This window comes from Scyliorhinus canicula, chromosome 9 (assembly GCF_902713615.1).
Source record: "Scyliorhinus canicula chromosome 9, sScyCan1.1, whole genome shotgun sequence".
Lineage (NCBI taxonomy): Eukaryota > Metazoa > Chordata > Chondrichthyes > Carcharhiniformes > Scyliorhinidae > Scyliorhinus > Scyliorhinus canicula.
In genome coordinates this window covers 163,823,463-163,845,681 of record NC_052154.1, presented here as the reverse complement: position 1 = coordinate 163,845,681, position 22,219 = coordinate 163,823,463, and the positions used below count along the sequence as shown (strand labels likewise).

The 22,219-nt window shown below is 45.1% G+C and overlaps 1 protein-coding gene across 1 annotated transcript in view; it reads left to right on the top strand.

Moving 5' to 3' along the window:
• Positions 1-22,219, top strand: part of LOC119971858 (protein inscuteable homolog) — a 442,888-nt gene that overhangs the window by 140,757 nt on the left and 279,912 nt on the right. The window contains exon 4 of the mRNA XM_038808087.1: positions 5,330-5,453. Within this exon, the coding sequence (XP_038664015.1) occupies positions 5,330-5,453 (124 nt within the window). The remainder of the gene's footprint in view (positions 1-5,329; positions 5,454-22,219) is intronic.

Genomic DNA, 22,219 nt, shown 5'->3' with positions numbered 1-22,219 from the left:
TTCGCATGTGGCTTGGGTAGTAATCCAGAGATTATGACCCTTGAGGACCTGTTCTTTAATTTAGTTCCTAATGCCTGATAATCCTTCAACAGGTGCTCTTTCCTAGTCTTGCCTATGTTGTTTGTCCCAACATGGACCACAACAACTGGATCCTTCCCTTCCTGTTCCAATATCCCTTCAAGCCTATCAGAGATTTCCCGCACCCTTGCACCGGGCAGTCAACATAACATGTGGGACTAAAGACTGCTATCTATCCCCCGAATTATAGAATCTCATACAACTACCACTTGCCTTTTTGCTCCCCCCACTTGAATGGCCTCCTGTTCCTCGGTGCAGTGGTCGGCTAGCTCATCCTCCCTACAGCCCCTTTCCTCATCCATACAGGGAGCAAGTACCTCATACCTGTTGGGCAAGGTCAAGAGCTGAGGCTCCTCCATCCCTGAATTTAGGATCCCTCTACCTGCCTCACTTGCAGTCACACCCTGCTGTCCCTGACCACTGACCGAATTTGATGTACTTAACCTACGGGATTTGACCACCTCCTGAAACAAAGAGTCCAGATAACACTGTCCCTCCTGATGTGTCGCAGTGTCTGAAGCTCAGACTCCGTCTCATCAACTCTGAGCTGAAGTTCCTCGAGCAACCAACACTTGCTGCAGATGTGATCACTGCAGCTGGCAATGGGACCTGCCAGCTCCCACATCATACAGCCACAGAACATCACCTGTCCAGCCATCTTTACTTAGTTAATTAATTTATTAATTAGTTTTGTACTGTTCTATTTTAAATTTAGCACAGTTTTCTGACCAGCCAATCAAGTCACAGCTTTCCTGTGATGTTACCTTTTCAGTTCTTTTTCAGCTCAGTGGAATCGCCGAGGTTACTAATTGTATATACTTTATACTCACCGCTCCACTGGCACCATTCACCTCCAGACTTTATCACAACCTTGATCTGGTCAAAGAGCAGGAACTAAGGGTAGAACTTTTCATTTTGAGACTAAGTGCGATGGTGGGAGGCTCTGGTGGCACCATTCGCCCTGGCCGATTCTGCACTTGGAAACAAATTATTTCTGCACAAGCGACTTCTCCTCCGACCCTCCTAGGAAGCCGACAGCTGATTTTTTTGCTCGCCTTCAGCTGGCTAGTTTGAAGGTCACGGCGCCATCTTTAAATACCAGTCCAGCACACTCTATCACTCTTTCCAGCCCACCTGTGTCCACCAGAATGTGCAGATTGTCAGCAACCCTGAGGAAAAAGCTTGCAGCCTCAAGAATAAATCTGTTCCTCGATTCACCAATCTCCCCAGGAGCCCAACACCATGCCCCACCTGGACCTCTGCACACTGCATTAAGAGTCTCCGTCCATCCTTTTCCAATAAATGATGTGGAATCACTTTGACCTCCTTGTGAACTTTTCATGCAGGAGTCAAAGTCCAGCCTCCTTCCCCTAAATCTTCCATCTCTCTTCCATTGTTCTATCCTCTCCATCCATCTCTTTGCCCATCTGCCGTCATCATGAATCCTCACCCTCCCTGCTACCCTCCCCGTCTCACAGCCCTCTGTTCACATTGCCTCCTTTGTCTTCATCAAGCCACAATAAACCCACCCCCAGCCTCACCTCGCGTTCCACCCCCGGTCAAAACTTCGGGCCTTTGTTGCGGTGACTGCATGAGTCCCACAGCAGAGTGCTGTCCAGGGTATGTGGTACCAGGGGAAAGGAGACCCCTATACTCCTTAATACCAGGCACTGTACTGATCTCATTCAGTGATACAGGAGGGTCCATGGGTCCAACAGTACAGTGCTGTCCATGAAGACCAGCTCGGCATGGAGATGGAGGCAGAAACCGGTCTGCCCTGTCAGAGTGGTGGAGAGCGCATCAGGGGCTGGGCGGCAAGCACTATGGCAGAAAGACTTTCTTGCACTCTGCTCAAAGTCTCTTGCGAACTGAGGACCGCCTTGTGCACACCACGTTTTAGCAATCAGGTTATAGACTAACGCAACTTCACGCTGGCATGACGTAAAATTGGAAAATCTAATGGGATGCTGGCGAGCAGCTGTTTTAATGAACATTCATGAAACGTAAATGACGTTCACACCATTAGCCAGCGGGGAAATCAACCCGCTGTTAGCCACTATTGGGAAACCTGCAACATGATTTTCCACCAGCACGTTTCCAGCATTTAGACTCCTGTTGGATAATCCACTCCCGCCTGCCAACAACCCTGCCACGGGTGGAATGGGATAATTCTGTCCTAAATTCTGAGGAGTGGGGAGCTTAGTTCCTCACAAATTTAGAGCAGCATTAAATAAGAATTAAGGATCAGGGAGTCAGATCAAAACTAAGGTCAGGGGAGTAAAAAGTCGAACTTTACCCTAGCTGGAGTCATAATGGACAAACTGAGACAGTTTTTTTGTTGGCGGCCAGTCATCACCAGTGTCACCGGCTCAAATAAAGATTGCAAAGTGTTGAGTTCCATTCACAACTGTAAATAAAACAGCCCAGGCGAACATTCAGCTGGACCTGGTCAACACCCAGACCTGAACCGACAGGAAGCAGAAAATGTATGTGCCAGGGAACGGCCATTTTGAATAAGAGAAAAACAAACCATCTTCCCTTAGCCTTCAGCTGCACCTCCAACATCCAAGTCTCTGCAGCATCAACATCTTCTGACCAACACTGACCAGAACAAAATCAGTGATCTCAATGTTTTGGTAACAAGAATATAGTGGATAACATATTTTTATTAAAATCTTGCCACCATTTAAAAGCCTTTTCAAAACCAGCTGGCTCTTTCAAACAGTAATCCTTAGCCCCACCCAATATCTCTGCATTTTTTTCTTCTTTAATTATTAACCCAATTACTTTATGAAGTCCACCATTGAACCTATATTCACTGCCTTATTAGGCAGTGCATTCAAAATTCTAACTACTTATTACATAAAAAGCTTTTTCCTCATTTTGTCTCTGGTCATTTTGTCAATTCTCTTAATCCGTGCCCTCTGGTTATCATCACTTCAGCTATTGAAATCAGTTTTTCTTCATTCCTTCTATCTAAACCCTTCATGATTTTAAGCACCTTAGACATTTTACAGTCACAGAATATATATTTGGCTCAACATTTAAAGTTACAAGTCTGGAAAGGTTCGGTGCGAAAAATATTTAAGGCACAAATATTAAAATTGACTTAGCTGAAACGATTCCAACTGCCGATATATCATTCCTTGACTATCCTTCATTTGGCAGTATTCCAGGGATTCACAGTTTTATTACAAAGCAAGGTTACTTGTACACCACATCTACTTTACAACTTAGCCACAATTGGTCTGAAATGCAAGAAATTATCTGAATTTATTGATTGTGAAATCGCATGTTTTATTTTATTGACTGATTTTGATTACCTGCGTTGAATTGTAATGTTAAAATGTTTTAATTGAATCCTTATCATTGGTTATTACAATGAACCATATGTCAACTTGGCTCAAAGGCTAATAATGAACTCTAAATCAAAGGGTTTGTGCCCCTTATTAAAGATGGCATGCCAATATGATGCTGAAATTCTGCTGCATTGGGGCAAGGCATTACGAATCAGCTCCATCCATGGATTGTGCTTCAGGTGGATGATAAAAATCCAATAATCTTTTTCAAAGAAGAGCAAGAGGTCCATCTAGGTGTCCTGGTCACAATCTTAGTTTCCCAACCATTTTAACAACAACATTAGAGCGAAATTTTAATTGACTCAAACCTGCACAGAGTTAAAATCGGATCTTCACCGATTATTTTCCTCTTTTATCTCTGAGATGGTGCTGGAGTGATGCACTTTGCTATTATATTCAGCACTTCTTTTCAATAATTAATTGTTTTCAAAGCATTTTGAAACCCTTTAAAATATTTAAAATATCATTATTATCCTGTCCTGCACTCTGATCTGGGTCTTGCCCAGGTTGCTGCCGTAACCCATTCGCTTTAACTAAAGATAGACCTGTTCGCATCTACAAAACAAATAGTTAAAAAGAAAATGAACTTTAGTGAATTAGATTTCAGATAACACCGTCAACTCTTTTGCTTTGGATCCAATATGTGAGACCCGGCAGAGCTAGAAAGATCGGTAAGAGAAAAAAGATATTGGTCATAATTGTCCAGCCATTGGCTGGTGGTAGGATTCTCTGGTTCCGCCAGAAGCGCATTTCCGCCCGCGGGTTTCCCGATGGTGTCGGGTGGCTTCCATGGGAAATCCCATTGACAGCGGCGGGAGCAGAGAATCCTGCTGCCAGCAAACGGCATGCCCCCTGCTGCCGAGAAACACTCAGCTGGGTGGCCAGAGAACCCTGGGGCAGGATTCTCTGATCCCTTGCCGGCTTGTAGAATCGCCGGGGGGGGGGGGGGGCACGAATCCTGTGACGCCGGGCCACCGATTGTCTGGTGCACCATTGCTGCCGATTCTCTGGTCGCCGCGGGGATGGTCGGGGGCCACTCAACGCAGCACCCTCGGCGATTCACCGCGCTCGACAGGCCGAATGCCCACCGAGTTTGGCCGAGTCCCACCGGCATCGTTCGTCCTACCCGGTGGGACCTCGGTGTTCTTTCTGCGGGGGCCATTCTTGTGGGGGGGAGGGGGGATCTGACTCCGGGGGGGCCTCCACGGTGGCCAGTCCCGCAATTGGGGCCTACCGATCGGCGGGCAGGATATTCTGAGGTGGGGGGGGGCCTATGTTCCACTGCGCCGGGCCACTGTAGGGCTCCACCATGTTGTGTGAGGGCTGGCGCAGAGACAGCAACCCACGCGCATGCGCAGACCTGCACCAGCCGTAGCGCACATGTGTGGACTCGCGCCGGCCGTAGTGTGCATGCGCGGACCCGCGCCACCCGAGCTGGCACCCATATCGGCAGCTGGAGCAGAGTGAAGTGCTCCGCTGCCGTGCTGGCCCCTGTGCAGCGCAGGATCGCTGATCCTAGCGGCCAGATGGCGCCGTCGTAAAACGCCCCGGCATTTACAACGGCCTCAACACTTCGCCCCATAATCGGAGAATCCCGCCCCCTGTCTTTTACTTTTTAAAGGAGGAAGTGAAATCCTAAAATAGTTAAAGTACCGAAAGGGAGAGAAGTTGGGAAAGGCCAGGTGAGCATAAGTGAAGTGCATTATAATTTTTGTTGAAGTTGTACTTGATTGTTCTTCCGTGTGACAATGCGAACATGAATAATTATGCTCCAAAATTATTAGTGTTGTTCCAATTAAAAAATAAATATCCAGAGTAATTGCAATTTTTCTTGAACCTGTTGATAGACGAGAAATGAATCCCAAAGGTTAAGTTTTATTTTTTCCTTACAGCTGCATGAATGTTGAAGAGGAAACAACAGTAGCCTCTATGAAAGCTGAGATGGTGGAAACCCTGATATCATTCAGTCATTCTTTCAGTCAGATGGTGGAGCTAGCTTTAACCCATGAAATACAGGTCAGTATCACATTGTAAATTATCGCCTTCCTACAATCCTCTTTTGACTGGCAGGAAAGACAAATAGATTCAGGGTGCTCACCTCCTGCCTACCTCTCGAAGGTAATGGCGCTTGGTTTCCATTTAAAAAAAGCAGTAGTAAATCACGCCTGCCTGACGTAACGCCTGGTGGGTGGGAAGATTCAGTGAGGTCTGAAGGTTCGGCTTTAACCTCACTAAGTACACTATAATGCATTCAAATTGGTGTGAATCAGGTTCGCGCCCTTCCGAGGCGTGAAGCTAATCATATCGTTGAGGATGTCCAGGAAGATCGTGATCGGAAATCTCGCTGTGCAAATCCTGTTTTTGGCCTCATGATATTTTGCGACCATGACACCATTTGCGCTTTGGCTAACAGACCTACTAAATCCAACACTCAGTATATTGTCTGTCCTGTGAATTATTGTCCTTGAGTTCTCAGTTGAATGAACATATCCACGGCTGTCAAAGTTATATCCATTATTAATGATGCAGATTCAAGGATTTTGTAAAAAAATTAATATATTTTAAATTTGTTTTTGTAGGATCACCATTTCAAAAGTCGTTGTTAGCTGGATTTAATCATGGAGGAAATGTGTGGATACTTTCCTCCTCTTTGTCTGTTACTGGGATGAATCAGTTGAGACTGAAAATTTCTGGAAAATATGACTTCCTATATTTGTCATGTATTGTAAAATGCCACAGGTGAACGAATCGGATGTAGTTCAATGGAGCAGATAATTGTGTTTTGTTTTTCAGTCATTAATTTCATTGCTGAAATTACATGGAATAATTCAATGGAAATAATGTCAAGCAAAAGACAATTACATTTAATCCAAATATGGTTTCTTTCTGGACCGTACTACATATAAATGTAATATACTTTGGCCACAATCTACCGATGTCGTCGGGCCCAACTCATCACGTGACAAGGCCGTTAAATTTCATAAGAGATCTCTTGCAATGTTTAATGGCCTTGTTATGCCTCGTAAATCTCATTAGATCTTCAAAGGCATCACGAGTTGGATCCTGCCCACAAATGGGGAGGATCCAGGTTTGCATACTCAAGTGTGCAGCCAGGTTCCCTTGAATATGTTCACATCAGAGTACCTCGAGGTGTGGGATCTAACGCCTGTGCCTCGGAGACCCTGAGCAAGCGCCGTTTAGCTCAGGTCTCCACCACGTGGACCAGGCCTCCCAGCATTTGGTGAATCTCCCAGGCGATCGGAGGCCCCTGGGTGATTGAGCTCTGGGCAGGCTGGTACCCTGGCACTCCCAAGGCCACCTGGGCACTATGGAACTCCCAGCCTATCACCCTGGCAGCATCACCTGGGTACCCTAGTACTGCCACCCGGGTACCACCCTGGCACTGCCAGTAAATCCAGGTGGCACCAAAGCTGGAAGGGACACTGCCAGGGCGCCAGGTTAGCAGTGCCCAGGTGCCTGGGTATCATCTTGCCAACACAGGGATCGGACCCGGGGTGCCCTGCCCTGATGAGGTGGGGGGGGGGGGGGGGGGTGTGTGGTGGGGGTGGGGCGTCTGGAAACCATGGGTGAGATTCAGAGATCAGAGCGTCAAGCCCCATCTCCATAACCCCACCGAACCATTGGAAACGAAAGGGCAATTTAGCATGGCCAATCCGCCTAACCTGCACATCTTTGGATTGTGGGAGGAAACTGGAGCACCATGAGGAAACCCACACATGAAGAATGTGCAAACTCCACACAGACAGTCACCGAGGCCGGAATTGAACCCAGGTTCCCGGCGTTGTGAGGCTTCAGTGCTAACCACTGTGCCACCATTTTCTGCTGAAAGGAGACCATGGCTGGAATTCTCCAGTCTTCGGCATTCACTTTTCCCGCTGGTAGTGAACCCTTGCCAGTGCGCCTTGTGGTGTTGTGGGGCGTTTTCAATGGGAAATCCCACCTCCAGCGAATGGTGCACGGTGGAGAAACAGCTGGGGAAGTGGAGAATCCAGCTGCACTTCTTAACAGTTCTGTTTGTTACTTTCAAACCAAGCCAGCTGATACAGTATTGCGATCCACCCAACTGCCATTTTTTAATAATAGGAGTTTGTTCTGGGTTGGTCAGTGTTGGTCTTTCTGTGGAGAAAAAGAGGAAGTGAGAGTACTTAACTGCCTCTCATGTGGTTCAGGACCTGTCAATCATAGCTATATGTTTATAAGCATTGGGGTTAGTTTCACAGCTGACTACATGAAATCCACTCAAGGGTGAACGGACGTGAATTAGATAATGCAGATAGCTTGATGTGTGTGGAAGCTGTCAGTCACAGCCTAGTAAAATCAATTTCACAAGATATGAATGAAAGGCTTTCAAATGAAAGATCTAGAGGGGGTCTAAACCAGGCCTACTGTTTTTTTCTTTCCAGTAATTAACAGATGAGTTTTAAAGCAGTGTTTTTTTTTTCATTGTCTCTGCCCGGAATGCTCTCTAGCTTCCTGGCAAGGGTCTCTCTTCTGGGGGTCTTTTAGGCTGGGGTGTCTCTTATGGGGGGCTTCCAGGCATTCTCTCTCTGTAATTTGGGGGATTCTAGGTAAGGGTCTCTCTTATAGAGGGTCTGTGATGGGGCTCACTGTAATTGGGGTGTTTCTGATGGGGGTCTCTCTTATGAGCGAGTCTCTGGTAGGGGTCTGCATAATTGGGAGGCTTCTGTTGGGGGTCTCTGTTATGGGGGAGTATCTGGTGGGGGGGGGGTGGGGGGGGTGATTTGTGGGGTTTGAGTGTGCAGGATTTGCATTATGGGGAAGGGTGACCCTCTGATGGACTTTGGGGCCAGTTCCCTCAATGAATTACCCCCTTGGCCCACCATGGGGTCCACTGCATCAAGGCCATGCTGGTAAATACCTGCACCAATTCTCCCCCATGTGAATCCAGGCCCAGAGGATCGGCGATACAAACGGGCTTGGAGAATATGGTACATGGCCTGTTAATGGGATGCAAATGTATTAATTTGATCCATTTGCATCCTCCTACTGATGCAGGTTGCGAACCTCGATACCACTGCCTGCAGGGGACAGGAGCATCGGAATGGCGCCGATCCCGTTTTTGCCCGACGCTGGATTCTCCGCTGCATCGGGAACTCCGCTACTGGTGGCATGCAGCGGAAAATCCATCCCAATATCTCCAAGCCCAATTCAGTGCCTTGTTACTCAATCTCTTGGAAGTCCAAAGGACTCTCACAATGAGTCAAAGGGCGGTATTTTCCAGACCCTCCCCTTGGCGGTATTTTCTGTTCCCGCCAAAGTCGACCCCTCACGTTGGGGAGGGGGTGTGAACCATGCAATAGTCCCATAGACTTCCTGCTATTGGCCAATGGCTTGCTGCGTCCGCTGTGGGAAAACCTGCCTCGTGGAGCTGTAAAATCCTAGCCAAGGAATTAAACTCCATAAAAGTCACCAACTTTCACTGGACATGCTACTGTAGACCAGAGATACACATGTGAGATTCACTAAATTGACGAGGCAGGATTAAACTATGTTGAATTGTATTGAAATGATTTACAGGTGGGAAATTAAGCATATTATTGCCTTTCCCGCCCCTAACAGGTGAGTTCACGATTTCTTACCTTCCAGACACTGACTTAATTGCTTCCAGTTTTCCCACCACGCGTGACCTCCCGCTCAATTCTCTATGCCTGCCCTTCCACCGACCATCTTGCCCACCCCACCTGACTCCTCGAAATCCAGCCTGGTGAGTGTACAAATTTGTGCGATTGGCTGGGGTGTCAAGCCTTGGAAGATCATTGTGAGCTGACACCATTTTAAAATATATCAGATTTTAAATAGCGTTTTCTCATTTTTCCTTTGACTTTGCCACCCCGTCGATTTTAATTGTTTATAAGGTGTCACTATAGAGGTTTTTACGAGAAAGGTGAACATAGAAAACTACAGCACAGAGCAGGCCCTTCAGCCCACAATGTTGTGCCAAACTTTTGTCCTAGATTAAGAACAAATTAATCTACACCCCATCATTCTACCGTAATCCATGTACCTATCTAATAATCACTTGAAGGTCCCTAATGTTTCCGACTCAACTACTTCCACAGACAGTGCATTCCATGCCCACACTACTCTCTGGGTAAAGAACCTACTTCTGACATGCCCCCTATATCTTCCACTATTCACCTTAAACTTATGTCCCCTTGTAATGGTGAAGGTATAAGTATTCTGAATTTGTTTAGGATATTTGGTAGTTCTACTATAGTCAGCTGTTGTGGAAACGCATGGGCTTCTGTCTGAAGTGATACTTATGTGAATGCTGCTTTCGGTGAAGTTTAGGTGTGGTGCTACCCAGTATAGCCGAGGAACAAAGGAAGGGAATGGGGAATATATTAATGTTTCAGGTGTGATCAGGTTGTTGAACTTCTTCTGGAACTACTTGTTCTTCCTTGAGGACACAGATGTGGCACACCGTACCTCTTCTGTCTCCCTCCATACATTACAGCTGACTATTCACGTTAACTTGCCTTCCCGAAGTTCAGAAGCTGGTCCCACCTGGCTCATGTTTCTTGCAGAAAGGCCAACAGGTCTCAGTTCACAAAGCTTGAAGGTCTTCAGGTGCCCCCTTTGCTTGGTATCTCCTGGCTACTCATTTCTGTCTAGCAGTTTGAACATTTTGTTGATGCACTGGAAAACCTTGAAGCTTTTCATTAAAAACCAACCGAGAAGAAGCAGTTTACCAAATCCTTTCTACTCTGCAAACCCACTCTGAACAATGCGTTCTTTCCTATGCTTTTATAGTCCTATCCCCCCAAAATCCTGATTCAGCACAAACTATTTACACAATTCCTTTATGCTGAGTTTTGTGTTCAGCTGTAGGCAAATGAAAAGTGCAGAACATTTTCGCTGAGTTCCTTTTGTCCCATTTCAGGGAGTCCCTACATTGCAGAATGAGGCCATTTTGCTTATGGAGTCTGCATTGACCCACTAAAAGAGCACTCCACAGGTCCACTCCCCTACCATCCTGCCCTATCTTCATAACCTAACCTGCACATCCCTGGATACTAAGGGGCAATTTTTAGCAGCTGCTGGAGGAAACCCACGCAGACATAGAGGGAACATGCAATCTCCATACAGGCAGTCACTCAAGGCTGGAATTGACCCCGGATCCTTGGCGCTGTGAGGCAGCAGTGCTAACCACTCTGCCACCGTGCTGCCCTTTTGTCAGTTGATTGTTGCTTGAGTGCGATCCTGCAAATTCCGGGAAGAGAACTTACTGTGATTTTATTTTTTCAAAAACAATTTAACGTGTTGTTTTGGTTGGAATCAGAAACACGTCATGGTCACAGTATGGAACCTGTACATTTCCAGCTCCACAGCACGTATTTTGATCACCGCCACTCATGTGCAAACTATATTATAGTATCAAACGGTGTTTGCAATGGAGTGTTATATTTAAGCAGTATAAGCACATGCATATGATGACTGAAGTAACACAGTGGTGCATTCCATGAGCAAATTGACAAATATATTCTCCAATAGTAAAATTTCTCATGTAATGAAAACGTGACCGAGCAACCGATCAGCAGAATGCAAAACTTATGAAGAAAGGTGGGAATTCTAATTCTTTCAGTTAAATCGAAGTTTCACTCCACTGATTGTACCTCGATGTATTTCCATTAACGCTCTTGCTCCTCGTTCTTGCTCTGCTTTTGTTGACTTTTGCAGGAGATGGATCTGGCATTTTGTGCATCCGTGATTTGTTCCATTGACTGTTGACAGTTGTGCCTTCAGATGCCTTGACCCTAAACTCAAATTCTCCTCCAAAACCTCTCTTCTTTATCGTTATCGTTAACTTGGGGGGGCTCGGTTCACAGTGGCTAGCACTGCTGCATCACAACTCCAGGGTCCCAGGTTAATTCCAACCTTGGGTCAGTGTCTGGGTGGAGTTTGCACTTTCTCCCTGTGTCTGCATGGGTTTCCTCCGGGTTCTCCTCTTTCCTCCCACTGTCCAAAGACGTGCAGGTTAGGTGGATTGGCCGTGCTAAATTGCCTCTTTAGTGTCCAAAAGGTTAGGTGGGGTTACTAGTTTATGAGGATAGGGTGGAGGTGTGGGCTTAAGTAAGGTGCTCTTTCCAAGGGCCAGTGCAGAGCCGATGGGCCAAATGGCCTCCTGCTGCATTATAAATTCTATGATTCTATCTCCTCCTTAAAGACGTACCTTTATGATAATGCTTTAGGTCATTCTGTCCTTGTATCTCTCTTTGTGTCTTGGCGCCAAATGTTGTTTGCTAATCATTTCTTGGCAGGTTCTTCTACATCAAAAATGCTGTATAAATACAAATTGTCATTATTTTTAAGAAGAGAAGTGTTTCTGCTCACATCAGAGCAGCAGGATACTTGTGAAAACTGTGTTACTTATGTATGCCCAGCAGTTAAACCCATTAGGCATTTGCATCATCTCTTAAACTCTATTAGGATCATTCTCTAATACTGTATTGTAGGAGAGTGCCAGAGACATGGAAAATATTTTCCTTTCGTTCTGTCATCTTTCCATCATGTTGAAAAGAGGAAATGATCAGCGATGCCCTACGTATGCAATCAATTGATGTGGCTCACTCTCAGTGTGCTGTGAGTAGAAAGGAATTTAGCAATTCCTTGTCCATCAGGTTTCTTGAAGTTAGTTTGCATATTCTACATTAATGCAATGATTAGACAGAACAGGATAAATGCTCTGCTTTCCTTTGTACCATTGCCTGAACATGGCTCCTGCCAACATTGCTTGCCTCTCCGTCTGAACTGCTGCTTGAGTTGATTGGTGGGTCCTTTTGATATGCAAATTGGGGTCCCATGATATACATTGTACTTAATTTGCCATTTTAAGACAGTGCTGAGTAACTGTGGGCTGCATGTGCCTCCTACATAATTGTGGCGCTAACAATTGCACTCAAAGACGAGAGACAAGTACAATCGAGGCTTTATTGCTGTGTGATGCTATTCCTCCTGCTGCAACTGTAGACTAGGGTCTGAGTGACTCACATGCATATTTATACACAAGCTCCCTGTGGGCGGAGCTAGCCAGCAGGAGCTTACCGGAGGAACCGGTATTACAGGTACAGCCATACATCCCCCTACTGCAAGTATGCATATCTACAGTGGTTATCACCACAATAATCAGCTGGCAAGGAGATTCTTGTGGATCCAAAAAGGGGAAGGAATGTTTCCCTGAGCTTCACAAATGATCCTGCGCCACTGCTGCGCTGGATATCCCTCTCTCCACCTTCCATCCTGAGATTGGACTTCTCCCCCATATATGGATCTATCCACCTTTGGCCTAGAAACTAATTGCTCTGTCCGATGTTACGCTTGTCCACAGCCAACAGGGCTCCCTGATACTGTGGGGTGTTTCTGTTGTGCCTGTAAACTGCTGGTCAAATGCTAGTGAGGCCTGGCCCTCAATCTAACCAAGAGTATTGGGCAGCCATCAGGAGCATTCTGTTCCCTGACTAGCCAAAGTCCATGTCAGTATAAATTCTACCCCAACCTGTTCTGTTCATCAAATGTGAGCTAACAGAAAGCCATTGACGTTACTGAGAAATCTGAATTTTTTTTTCAGGTTGTTTGGTTTCGAATTTATCACTGTGCAGAAAGCTCCTATCTGATGTGCGGCTAATGTTTATTTGTACAGAAATAGGTGAAGCAAACATATTGGAATGACACAGGGCATAGGAATCAATGTTAGCACATCTACACCACAAAAGCAGATCAATGTTTCCTGGTCTCATTACAGAGCAATCAAAGTGGAGGCAAGGAGGGAAGACATCCCATCTCAAGGGTATTAAGCAAACACTCAACTGATATACATGGGGGTGGGGTGGGGCGGGGAGGGGGAGGGGACGTCATAAAACCTAGCCCTGATTGTTTCCATGAAATCAGTAAATTTTGCTCCCCTGCTGTAGAATGTGAATGTTGAAAGAATTCTGCTTTGCACTACCTCAGTATATCCAGCATCCACACTCGCACACCTCGAGAAGCACCGGAAGCTGCTTTTTAGAAAACCTTGTTCATATGAAAAGTTTTATTTTCATTCAGAGAAGAGCATTTCTTTTTATAAATCCACTGTATTTGTAGGAAATTCTCTGATTCATCAATGGCAACTTATTTGCCGTCGCTTCTTATAGTAGTTCGCCGTTGCTTCTTATAGTGGGATCAATAGTAATTTGAGACTGCAAACTTCCCCTTTAAGCCCAGCAAAGACAGTTTTCTTCAGATCACAATTCTTGTTGCCATGTATTTGCCATTTAAATGCATTATATAGAATGCAGGTGAAATGGAATGACATGAAAATCGCTTATTGTCACAAGTAGGCTTCAAATGAAGTTACTGTGAAAAGCCCCTAGTCACCACATTCTGGCGCCTGTTCGGGGAGGCTGGTACGGGAATTGAACCGTGCTGCTGGCCTGCCTTGATCTGCTTTCAAAGCCTGCGATTTAGCCCTGTGCTAGACAGCCCCTCTGAATAAATTGTTGATGAACACTGAAGGGTGAGTCAGCAGCCACTGGTCTGAGTCTATTTCATTAGTGAGTCAATTAACAATTTGACGTGAGACAAGAGAGTAAATAGTTGACTTTGATGAATTACTATTAGTGACAGCTCTAGCTCAATAAAATGAATGAGAGGGCAACATAAAATAACATGAGTAAAGCTGCTGATGGAGTGTAATACTGGTCGAAACAGCAGACAGTGACTATGACTCCTCTATCTTTGTCCTGTATTTTTTAATAAGACATATGTTAGTTACTGGTGCAGCAAAACATCCAGACAGTGTTAAAATATAAAGGGCCCAATTTTAACTTTGGACAGACATCGGACAGGTGACAGGAGATGCGATCGCCCACCTATCGGATGTCCTCTCTGATATGTTAATGACATTTGGTCTCATTTCAATGTGAATGAAATGTTGCAAGCACTGAGCCAGTGTTCACGGGCAGTGCATTGTTAGGGGAGGGACAGCGGTGGCTTCTCCGGATCAAAAGTCATGTTAATGGGATATAGAAAATCAAACATGGTGGTCTATGGTGAGGATGATCGATGCCTAGTTCTATGTGTACCTCAAAGTTGTGTAGGGGTCCTACGTACATCATTAAATCCTCTCACCTGAAGCAGCCAGGTTCTTACATCACCCTATTGAAGGACCCAAACACAACTGTGGTGGGTGAATCAGGAGCAGGAATTGGGCGCTAAATTCAGCACCATAAATTGGAAGCACGATATAGCCCCATTCACACACAATGAAGGTTTTGAAATTTAACTCTAAGTTCTAATTCAAATAAGCATTACCTTTGAAATTACTGAACATCTTGTCTGGTAAGAGTTTGTTCCGATTGAATTTTAATGTTAGCAGCATGAATTGGAAATTCAATTAGATAAATTTAAATGTTCCCCTATTCAATAACCAGTTGTGTTTATTTATGAACATGAAATAAGAATAGAAATCCTGAAATAAATAGAGCAATCAAAATTGAATAATTTATCCCATCAATGGCAAGAAACCTAACTAAATTATGACAGGGGTTACTGCTGTGATGTATTCTCCCTTCTCTTGCTAAACAAAGTACCCTTTACATTAAAAATAGACAATGTGACACCTCATTAGGAATGGTTCAGTGATTAAAAAGGCTTCTCTAATCTTTTAGGAATGCAATCTTTAAGTATCTGACATGAACAAGATAAAGCAGAGAACAGGAATTAGTGGAACAGCGATCGATCACTTGTCACTATTTATGAAGGCAGAATGTAAAGGGTAAAATCATTTTTAAAATGGCTGACATAATATATTAATATATATCCAGTATATAATCTGGCTATTTCAGAAAAAAATGGAACTCCATCAGAAAATAAAATGATTCAACACATCTTTTTGCTGCCTCAATGCCATTGTTTCTGTAACTAGGAGCATTATGGTTAGGATTATTTAGATGTGGACATTTTATACAGTGGGCAAAAAGTGCCTTTGCAGTAGGTTTGCTATTTTATTTTCTCCTGTGAAATTTTAAGCGAGTCAGTGCTCAGAAAACCTAATGTCTGAGCGCTAACACCTTGTGACAGGACTTTCCTCAGTCATCATATTGCTAAGGACATCCAAGAGGAGACCATCTTACATCAACTTTATTCCCTTTGCTGATAACAATGACAATTATTATTACTAATCTACAATTCGATGATAGGAGAGTTAGTTTACATAGAAACATAGGAAATAGGAGCAGGAGTGGGTCAATTTACAAAACAAGCACACCTTTCGGGACTTGTGGAAGGAAACCGGAGCACCCGGAGGAAACCCACGCAGGCACAGGGAGAATGTGCAGACTCCGCACAGACAGTGACCCAAGCCGGGAATCGAACCCGGGACTCTGGCACTATGAAGCAACAGTGCTAACCACTGTGCTACCGTGCCGCCCTGACACCCTTAGCATCTAAAAATCTACTTCCCAGCCAGAGGAAACATCGTTCCTGCATCCAATCTGTCCAACCCTGTCAGAATTCTTGATGTTTTGATGAGATCCCCTCTAATTCTTCTGAACCTGGGTGAATACAGGCTTCGTCAGCCCCATCTCTTCCTATTCGATAATCCTACCATCCCATTACTCAGTTTGGTGAACGTTCACTGCTCTCCCTCTATGGCAAGTATATCCTTCTTTAGATAAGGAGACTAAAACTGCACACTGTACCTCAGGTGTTGTCTCACCAAGGCCCTGTACAGGTGTATAAGACATCCTTGCAGAAGTGGATAAATTCACACTTATCCACGTTATACTGCATCTGCCATGTATTTGTCCACTCACTCAACTTGTCTGAATTGCCTTGAAGCCTCTTTACATCCTCCTCACCACTTACATTGCCACCTAGTTTTGTCTCATCAGCAAACTTGGAAATATTACATTTAGTTCCGTCATCCAAATCATTGATATATTACAATACCTTTAGCTCACCAGCTAAACAACTAACCTTTATTTACAACATACTATCTTGCAGAGTTTTGCAACTTTGTGGCTGCCACTCAGCGTCCAAAATCGATCTGAGGCAAAAGCCCTCGTTTGCCAGGGTGGATCCCCACCCTGGTTTTTCCAGGTTAATTGACCCTCTCAGCCGCTCGCCCCTGAAACGGGCCAGACATCGCATCCCTCCCCCTCTAAGCCCTTTTATACAATAATAACAAGTAAACTATACAGTCCAAAATATATTTAACATTTAACCCTTTCAACCAGTCCATCATAGTCTCTCTGGTGGTTTCGGCTTTCTGGCAGAGCGGGGTATCTCCACCGACTTGAATGTTTCTGCTGGGGCAGTGTCTGCAGAAACCGCTATATCTCAGGCAACTCGGCTTCCTCTGTTTCTGCGGTGATGGCAGGCTCTCCTGTCACAGGTTGACTCTGTACTTCATTACTTAGACAACCAACAACATTTCCTGGTGACAATATGGTTTCAGGCTGTAGTACTGGCTGCTGGGATGACTCTGGTCCACGTAAGTGATCCACATGTTTCCTGACAATTCTATCTTGTACATTCACTTTGGAAGACAGCAGTCCTGTCTTGGCTACAACAACTCTTGGCACCAGCTTGGTCCGCTTCTGAAATTTTTGACATACGTTGGTTCATCTCTTGCTGCTTTGCCTGAATTGTGTTTTTTCTTCTGACTGCCCTGACCCCTTCCCTGCCCGGCAAATTTGGAAACGCCAGACTTAGTATGACCTGAAGATACCGGCCTATCAATAATTTCACTGGTGACATTCCTTTCACAGAATGCTATGATGTCCGGTATCCTAGAAGAAATTGAGACATTCTGGTTTCCAGAGTCCCACCTGACTGTTTTTTAAGACCTGCCTTGAAGGTTTGGACTGCTCATTCAGCCAGTCCATTGGATGCTGGGTGCTATGGTGAAGTCCAGGTGTGCTTTATGCCATTCGTAGAGGTGAAATTCTGAAATGCAGCCCTCGGAAGGCCATTCCATTGCCTGACAAAATTACTTCAGGTATTGAACGGGATGTAAAACATTGGCACAATTTCTCAACTGTGGCTTGCGACGTTGTATATTTCATTTCGAACACTTCCATCCACTTCAAATGGGCATCGATCAGGAGCAACAACATTGTTCCCAAAAATGGCCCCACATAATCAATGTGGACAATCACCCATGGCAGCACAGTGGTTAGTGTTATAACCCTGTGGTGAATGTACTCACCTAATGCATGAGCTGTCTATACTGTCTGTAGAATGATGTGACCTATGGCCTGGAAGTGATGATACGGGCTTGTGGTAGTATGACTAGAGGTACTACGGTACCTGGGAGTGTGAGCTGCTATTCGTGGAGAAGGCTCGCTGCTCATTGGCCCAAGTGTTGCTTTCTCATTGGTCAAGGCGAAGGTAGCTCAGCCCAATGAGGCGGGGTACAAGAACCCTTGTTTCCCAGCAGCCATCGTTCTTTCTGTGCTCAAGCTGCTGGGGAAACATCTTGTAGATTAAAGCCTTCAGTTCGGACTAATCCTTCGTTTCTGTGGTTATTGATTGCGCATCAGGGCTACTTCCAGGTACTGTACTGGAACCCTGGTGAGCTCCGCCTCTGGCTCCGCCCTCACCGGGGCCATATATAGACCAGCCACCTGTAGGTGGCACACATTTGTACAGCTGACTCTGGCAGGCGAATTCATGGATAATAAAGCCTAATGTTCACTCGTTCTCATGATCTCACAGTGAATTGACAGTACAACAGACCCCCTCAGGAGCAAAGCACTATGTTGTATCTGATTTCCGTCCTACACCATGGAATATGAACTCCCCAGGTAATTGAAGGGGCAGGGCCTCCCCCCTGACTGAGAGGAGCTTCACAGTGTAAATAAACCTTGTTCTTATCCAGCCTACTGCGTGTTCCATGAAGTCTCTTCCTTCGGCCACTACAGTTAGCACTGTTGCATCACAGCGCCAGGGCCCCGGGCTCAATTCCGGTCTTGGGTGACTGTCTGTGTGGAGTTTGTCCATTCTCCCGGTGCTTCAGTTTCCTCCCACAGTCCAAAGATGTGCAAGTTAGGTGGATTTGCCATGCTAAATTGTCCCTTAGTGTCCAAAGATGTGCGGGTTAGGTGGGGTTATAGGTTTCCGGGCATAGGATGGGGGAGTGGGCCTAGATAGGGTGCTCTTCCAGAGGGTCGCTGCAGATTCAATAGGCTGAATGACCTCCTTCTGCACTGGAGTGATTCAATGATCTATAAACCTGCACATCTTTGGACTGTGGGAGAAAACCGGAGCACCTGGAGGAAAGCCACATGCTGAATCCATGGCATATTCATATGCAAGAAGGCATATAGGATACTTGCCTTTATTAGCCAAGGCGTAGAGTATAAGAGCAGGGAGGTTATGATGGAGATGTATAAAGCATTGCTTAGGCCACAACTGGAGTACTGTGTACAGTTCTCGTCACCACACTAGAGGAAGGATGTGATGGAACTCACCTTCTGAAAGGGTCGTAGTGGGAATGCTTACAACATTTAAGAAACATTTAGAGGAGCACTTGAAATGCCAGAGCATGCAGGTCTATGGACCAAATGCTGGAAAATAGTATTAGAATAGATAGGTGCTTTATGTCTGGTGCTGACACAATGGCCAAAGGGTCTCTTTCTGTGCTGTAAACTCTATGACTGACTAACCAAACCATTTGTCTGCATTATATCATAAGTAAAATCTTGGTTTGGCAAACGTGGGGGCCGCCATTCGAGCGCAATGTGGCCGGTAGATGCCGGGAGATCCCTCTATCAGGATCAACCCGGCTTGCCACACCTCGCAAGATCTAACATGATCTTACAGGATGCCACGATCTGAATCCCACCTGGGAAACATCCGGCTAGACGCGTTTGTCACGGGACTCTGTTACAATGTGGTTAGATTGCACCTGTGGTGTTTGGTGTTTGGTGACACTTATCATAGCTCACTTCCAATTGCATTTCTAATCTCTGAATTTGGTGTCGGAAATGCTTAAATAGAGCAAGAAAATGCATTCAACGTCATTCTTCTATTAAAACAGCAGTTTGGTCCCACTGGTGTCTGTCCAATTCTATGAATCACACTTCAGGAAGGACACATATACTTTGAAGAGGGAACTGAAGAGATTTACCAGAATGATTCCAGGAATGAGGGATCACAGTTAACGTGGATAGATTGGAGAATTTAGAGTCATTCAGCTTGGACAAGGCTAAGAGTTGAATTGATGATGGGTTTAGACAGAGTAAATAAAGAGGAATTATTTCCAATTGCTGAAGGATTGACAACCAGAGGGCACAGATTTAAAGATTCACCAGGGGCAATATGAGGAAAAAGATTTTTACACAGAGCATGTTTTCAAATGCACTGCCAGGTGGATATAAATTCAATTGTAACATTCAAGAAAGTGTTTTGTAAATATTTGAAGGAGAAAAATGTTGCAGAAATGTGAGAGAATGGGACTAACTGGAAAAGGACAACATACACTCGATGGACCTGTGAGCTGTACTTTTCTATGATTGCACTATTGTTGCACGTTTTACTATGGGCGCAAAACGCGTTTATTGGGGTGTATTAACTTCCAAGTGCTTAACACCACTAGGCTCTGTCTTATGTATTTATTCAGCTTTAGGAGTCGCCAGTTGCCGTATAGACAACGTCACTAGTATTCCAAGGTCAAGTTCAAAGTAATAAAGACGATACACCGATTAGTAAGGTCCAAACGATAATATTTATTATACAGTAATAATAAATATTCATGCACACACTAAGAGACTAAGCTATGACTAAACTAAAGTAATCAGAATACTTATCTAACAGGAACAGGCAAGGTCAGGGAGCGAGGCCTTCGTCCTGGTCTTGGGCTGCAACCTTCAGCAAGCGTTCTGGTCACTGGGGGTTCTAGCGGGCTTAGTTCGCGTAGCGAGCGTCGTACTGGCACTTACGGTTCGGCGGCTGGTGCTCAACGGCTGGAGTCAGAGTGGATCTTCTAGGTCGTGGTCAGAGCCGGAGCACGGAAAAACAGACCGGACAACACGAGGTCCCTATCTTTTATAGGGGTTCCATTGTCCTTCCCTCTTCTTGGGCGGGCTCTACCTATTGGATCAATTCCTTATCGATACTGTTTTAATTCCCCAATGCGAGGGGGTCTCCGTGATGGGGGGGGGCGTTTCTTATGCCCTTTTGTTTGGAGGTTTCTGGTGCCTCGATGTCTGGGCCTTGATTAAAATGTGTCCATTCAGAATCAAATGTATCTATTGTGTGGGTGTTCAGGTCTGATTGTCTCATTAGCATGCAAAGCGTTTTGCCATTTGCACCTAGCTAAGGTCTTCTCACCTGAGCCCAAACTGGTTTCTGCTGCTGCAGAATGCAAATGCTCTTTGCAGACTGCTGTTCTGGCTAAACTGCCTGTTTCCCAGCAGTCTTAGCGCTTGGCCTATTTTTGTAGCTCAGCATCCATTTTAGGTGGCTACACTATGTGAAGGGCTAACTCCTGCAGGACACCAAGGTTGAAAAGCGCAGGAGAAAACATGAGGTAAACCAAGTCGTAGTGGTCCCAAACTTGAGTTTTAACAGTCTATACAATTTGTTTAGTAGATATGATCTGTTCAGATGAAAGACTCAATTACCATGATGCCAGATTAAGTGGCTCTGAGGTAGTTGTCATGCTTGATTAGCAATTATTTCCTTGAACTGGTTATGAACTCTGTGGATATTTAATTGTCAGGTTGAGGGCCCAGTCAAAGCCCAGTAAGACTCCATTAGTTAACTCATCAATGGACGAAGCAGTTGATTTCGTTTTCACCTTGACCTGGCAAAGTGTCAGTATCAGCTGAATTGACATTTGCTTAGGTATTAATTTATGTAACCGGGATGGCAATTATGGACCAGATCATTACTCTGTGAGCTAACTAAAATTTGAGTCCTGGAAATGGGTATCAAATAGACCAGAAAAAGGTTCCATCTTCTGGCAAATGACTGTGAAAAAACTGTTGGCATTTCTGTGCACGCATTCTATCAACATGGAACTTCACATTGTATTTGTGGTGATATGCATCACTGTAGATACACAAGGGGTTAATGTAAATACACGTACACTAGATAGACACTAGAGGGAGCACCAGAGACATGGCACACAGACACTCAACCAATAGGTCAGTAAGATAGGACACGACCAATGGGCATTGACGATACACACAGAGGTGACACTACAACAGGGGGGCATTACACCAACCCATATATAAAGGACACAGCACACATGATCTTCCTCTTTCCAGTGGAGACACTCAGTGAGTACAGACACAGGGTTGATTCAATATCACACCCACCAGAATGATTAACAGTAGTGGCGAATCCGAGTAGGAGAATTGTAAATAGTTTAATAAACGTGTTGAAGTTATCTCCACGTCTGAACCTTCCTTTGTCAGAATGAACATCAAGGACGCACCTTATGCTACGCCAAGATCATAACAAGACAGTATTTAATGTTCCTCTTTCGCTCCGCAACTCCTAACAACCTCTCGGTGCCAAAGAGGCAGGGAGGTAACAAGCTCCTTCATTGCTGTCAGTGCAACTTTTAATCTGGTTGCCGGTAAATGCAAGCACGCCTCTCAGGTCACTGCTCATGTTGTGCCCTTGCTGTGGTGAGATAGCTCACCTCCACTGCCATTGCCAAGGTAAGAATAGCCAGAGTTGTCATTGAAAGAATCACCAGGCTAAATCAGCAGCCTGAAAGTTCCCCCATCCTTTCCACACAAGAA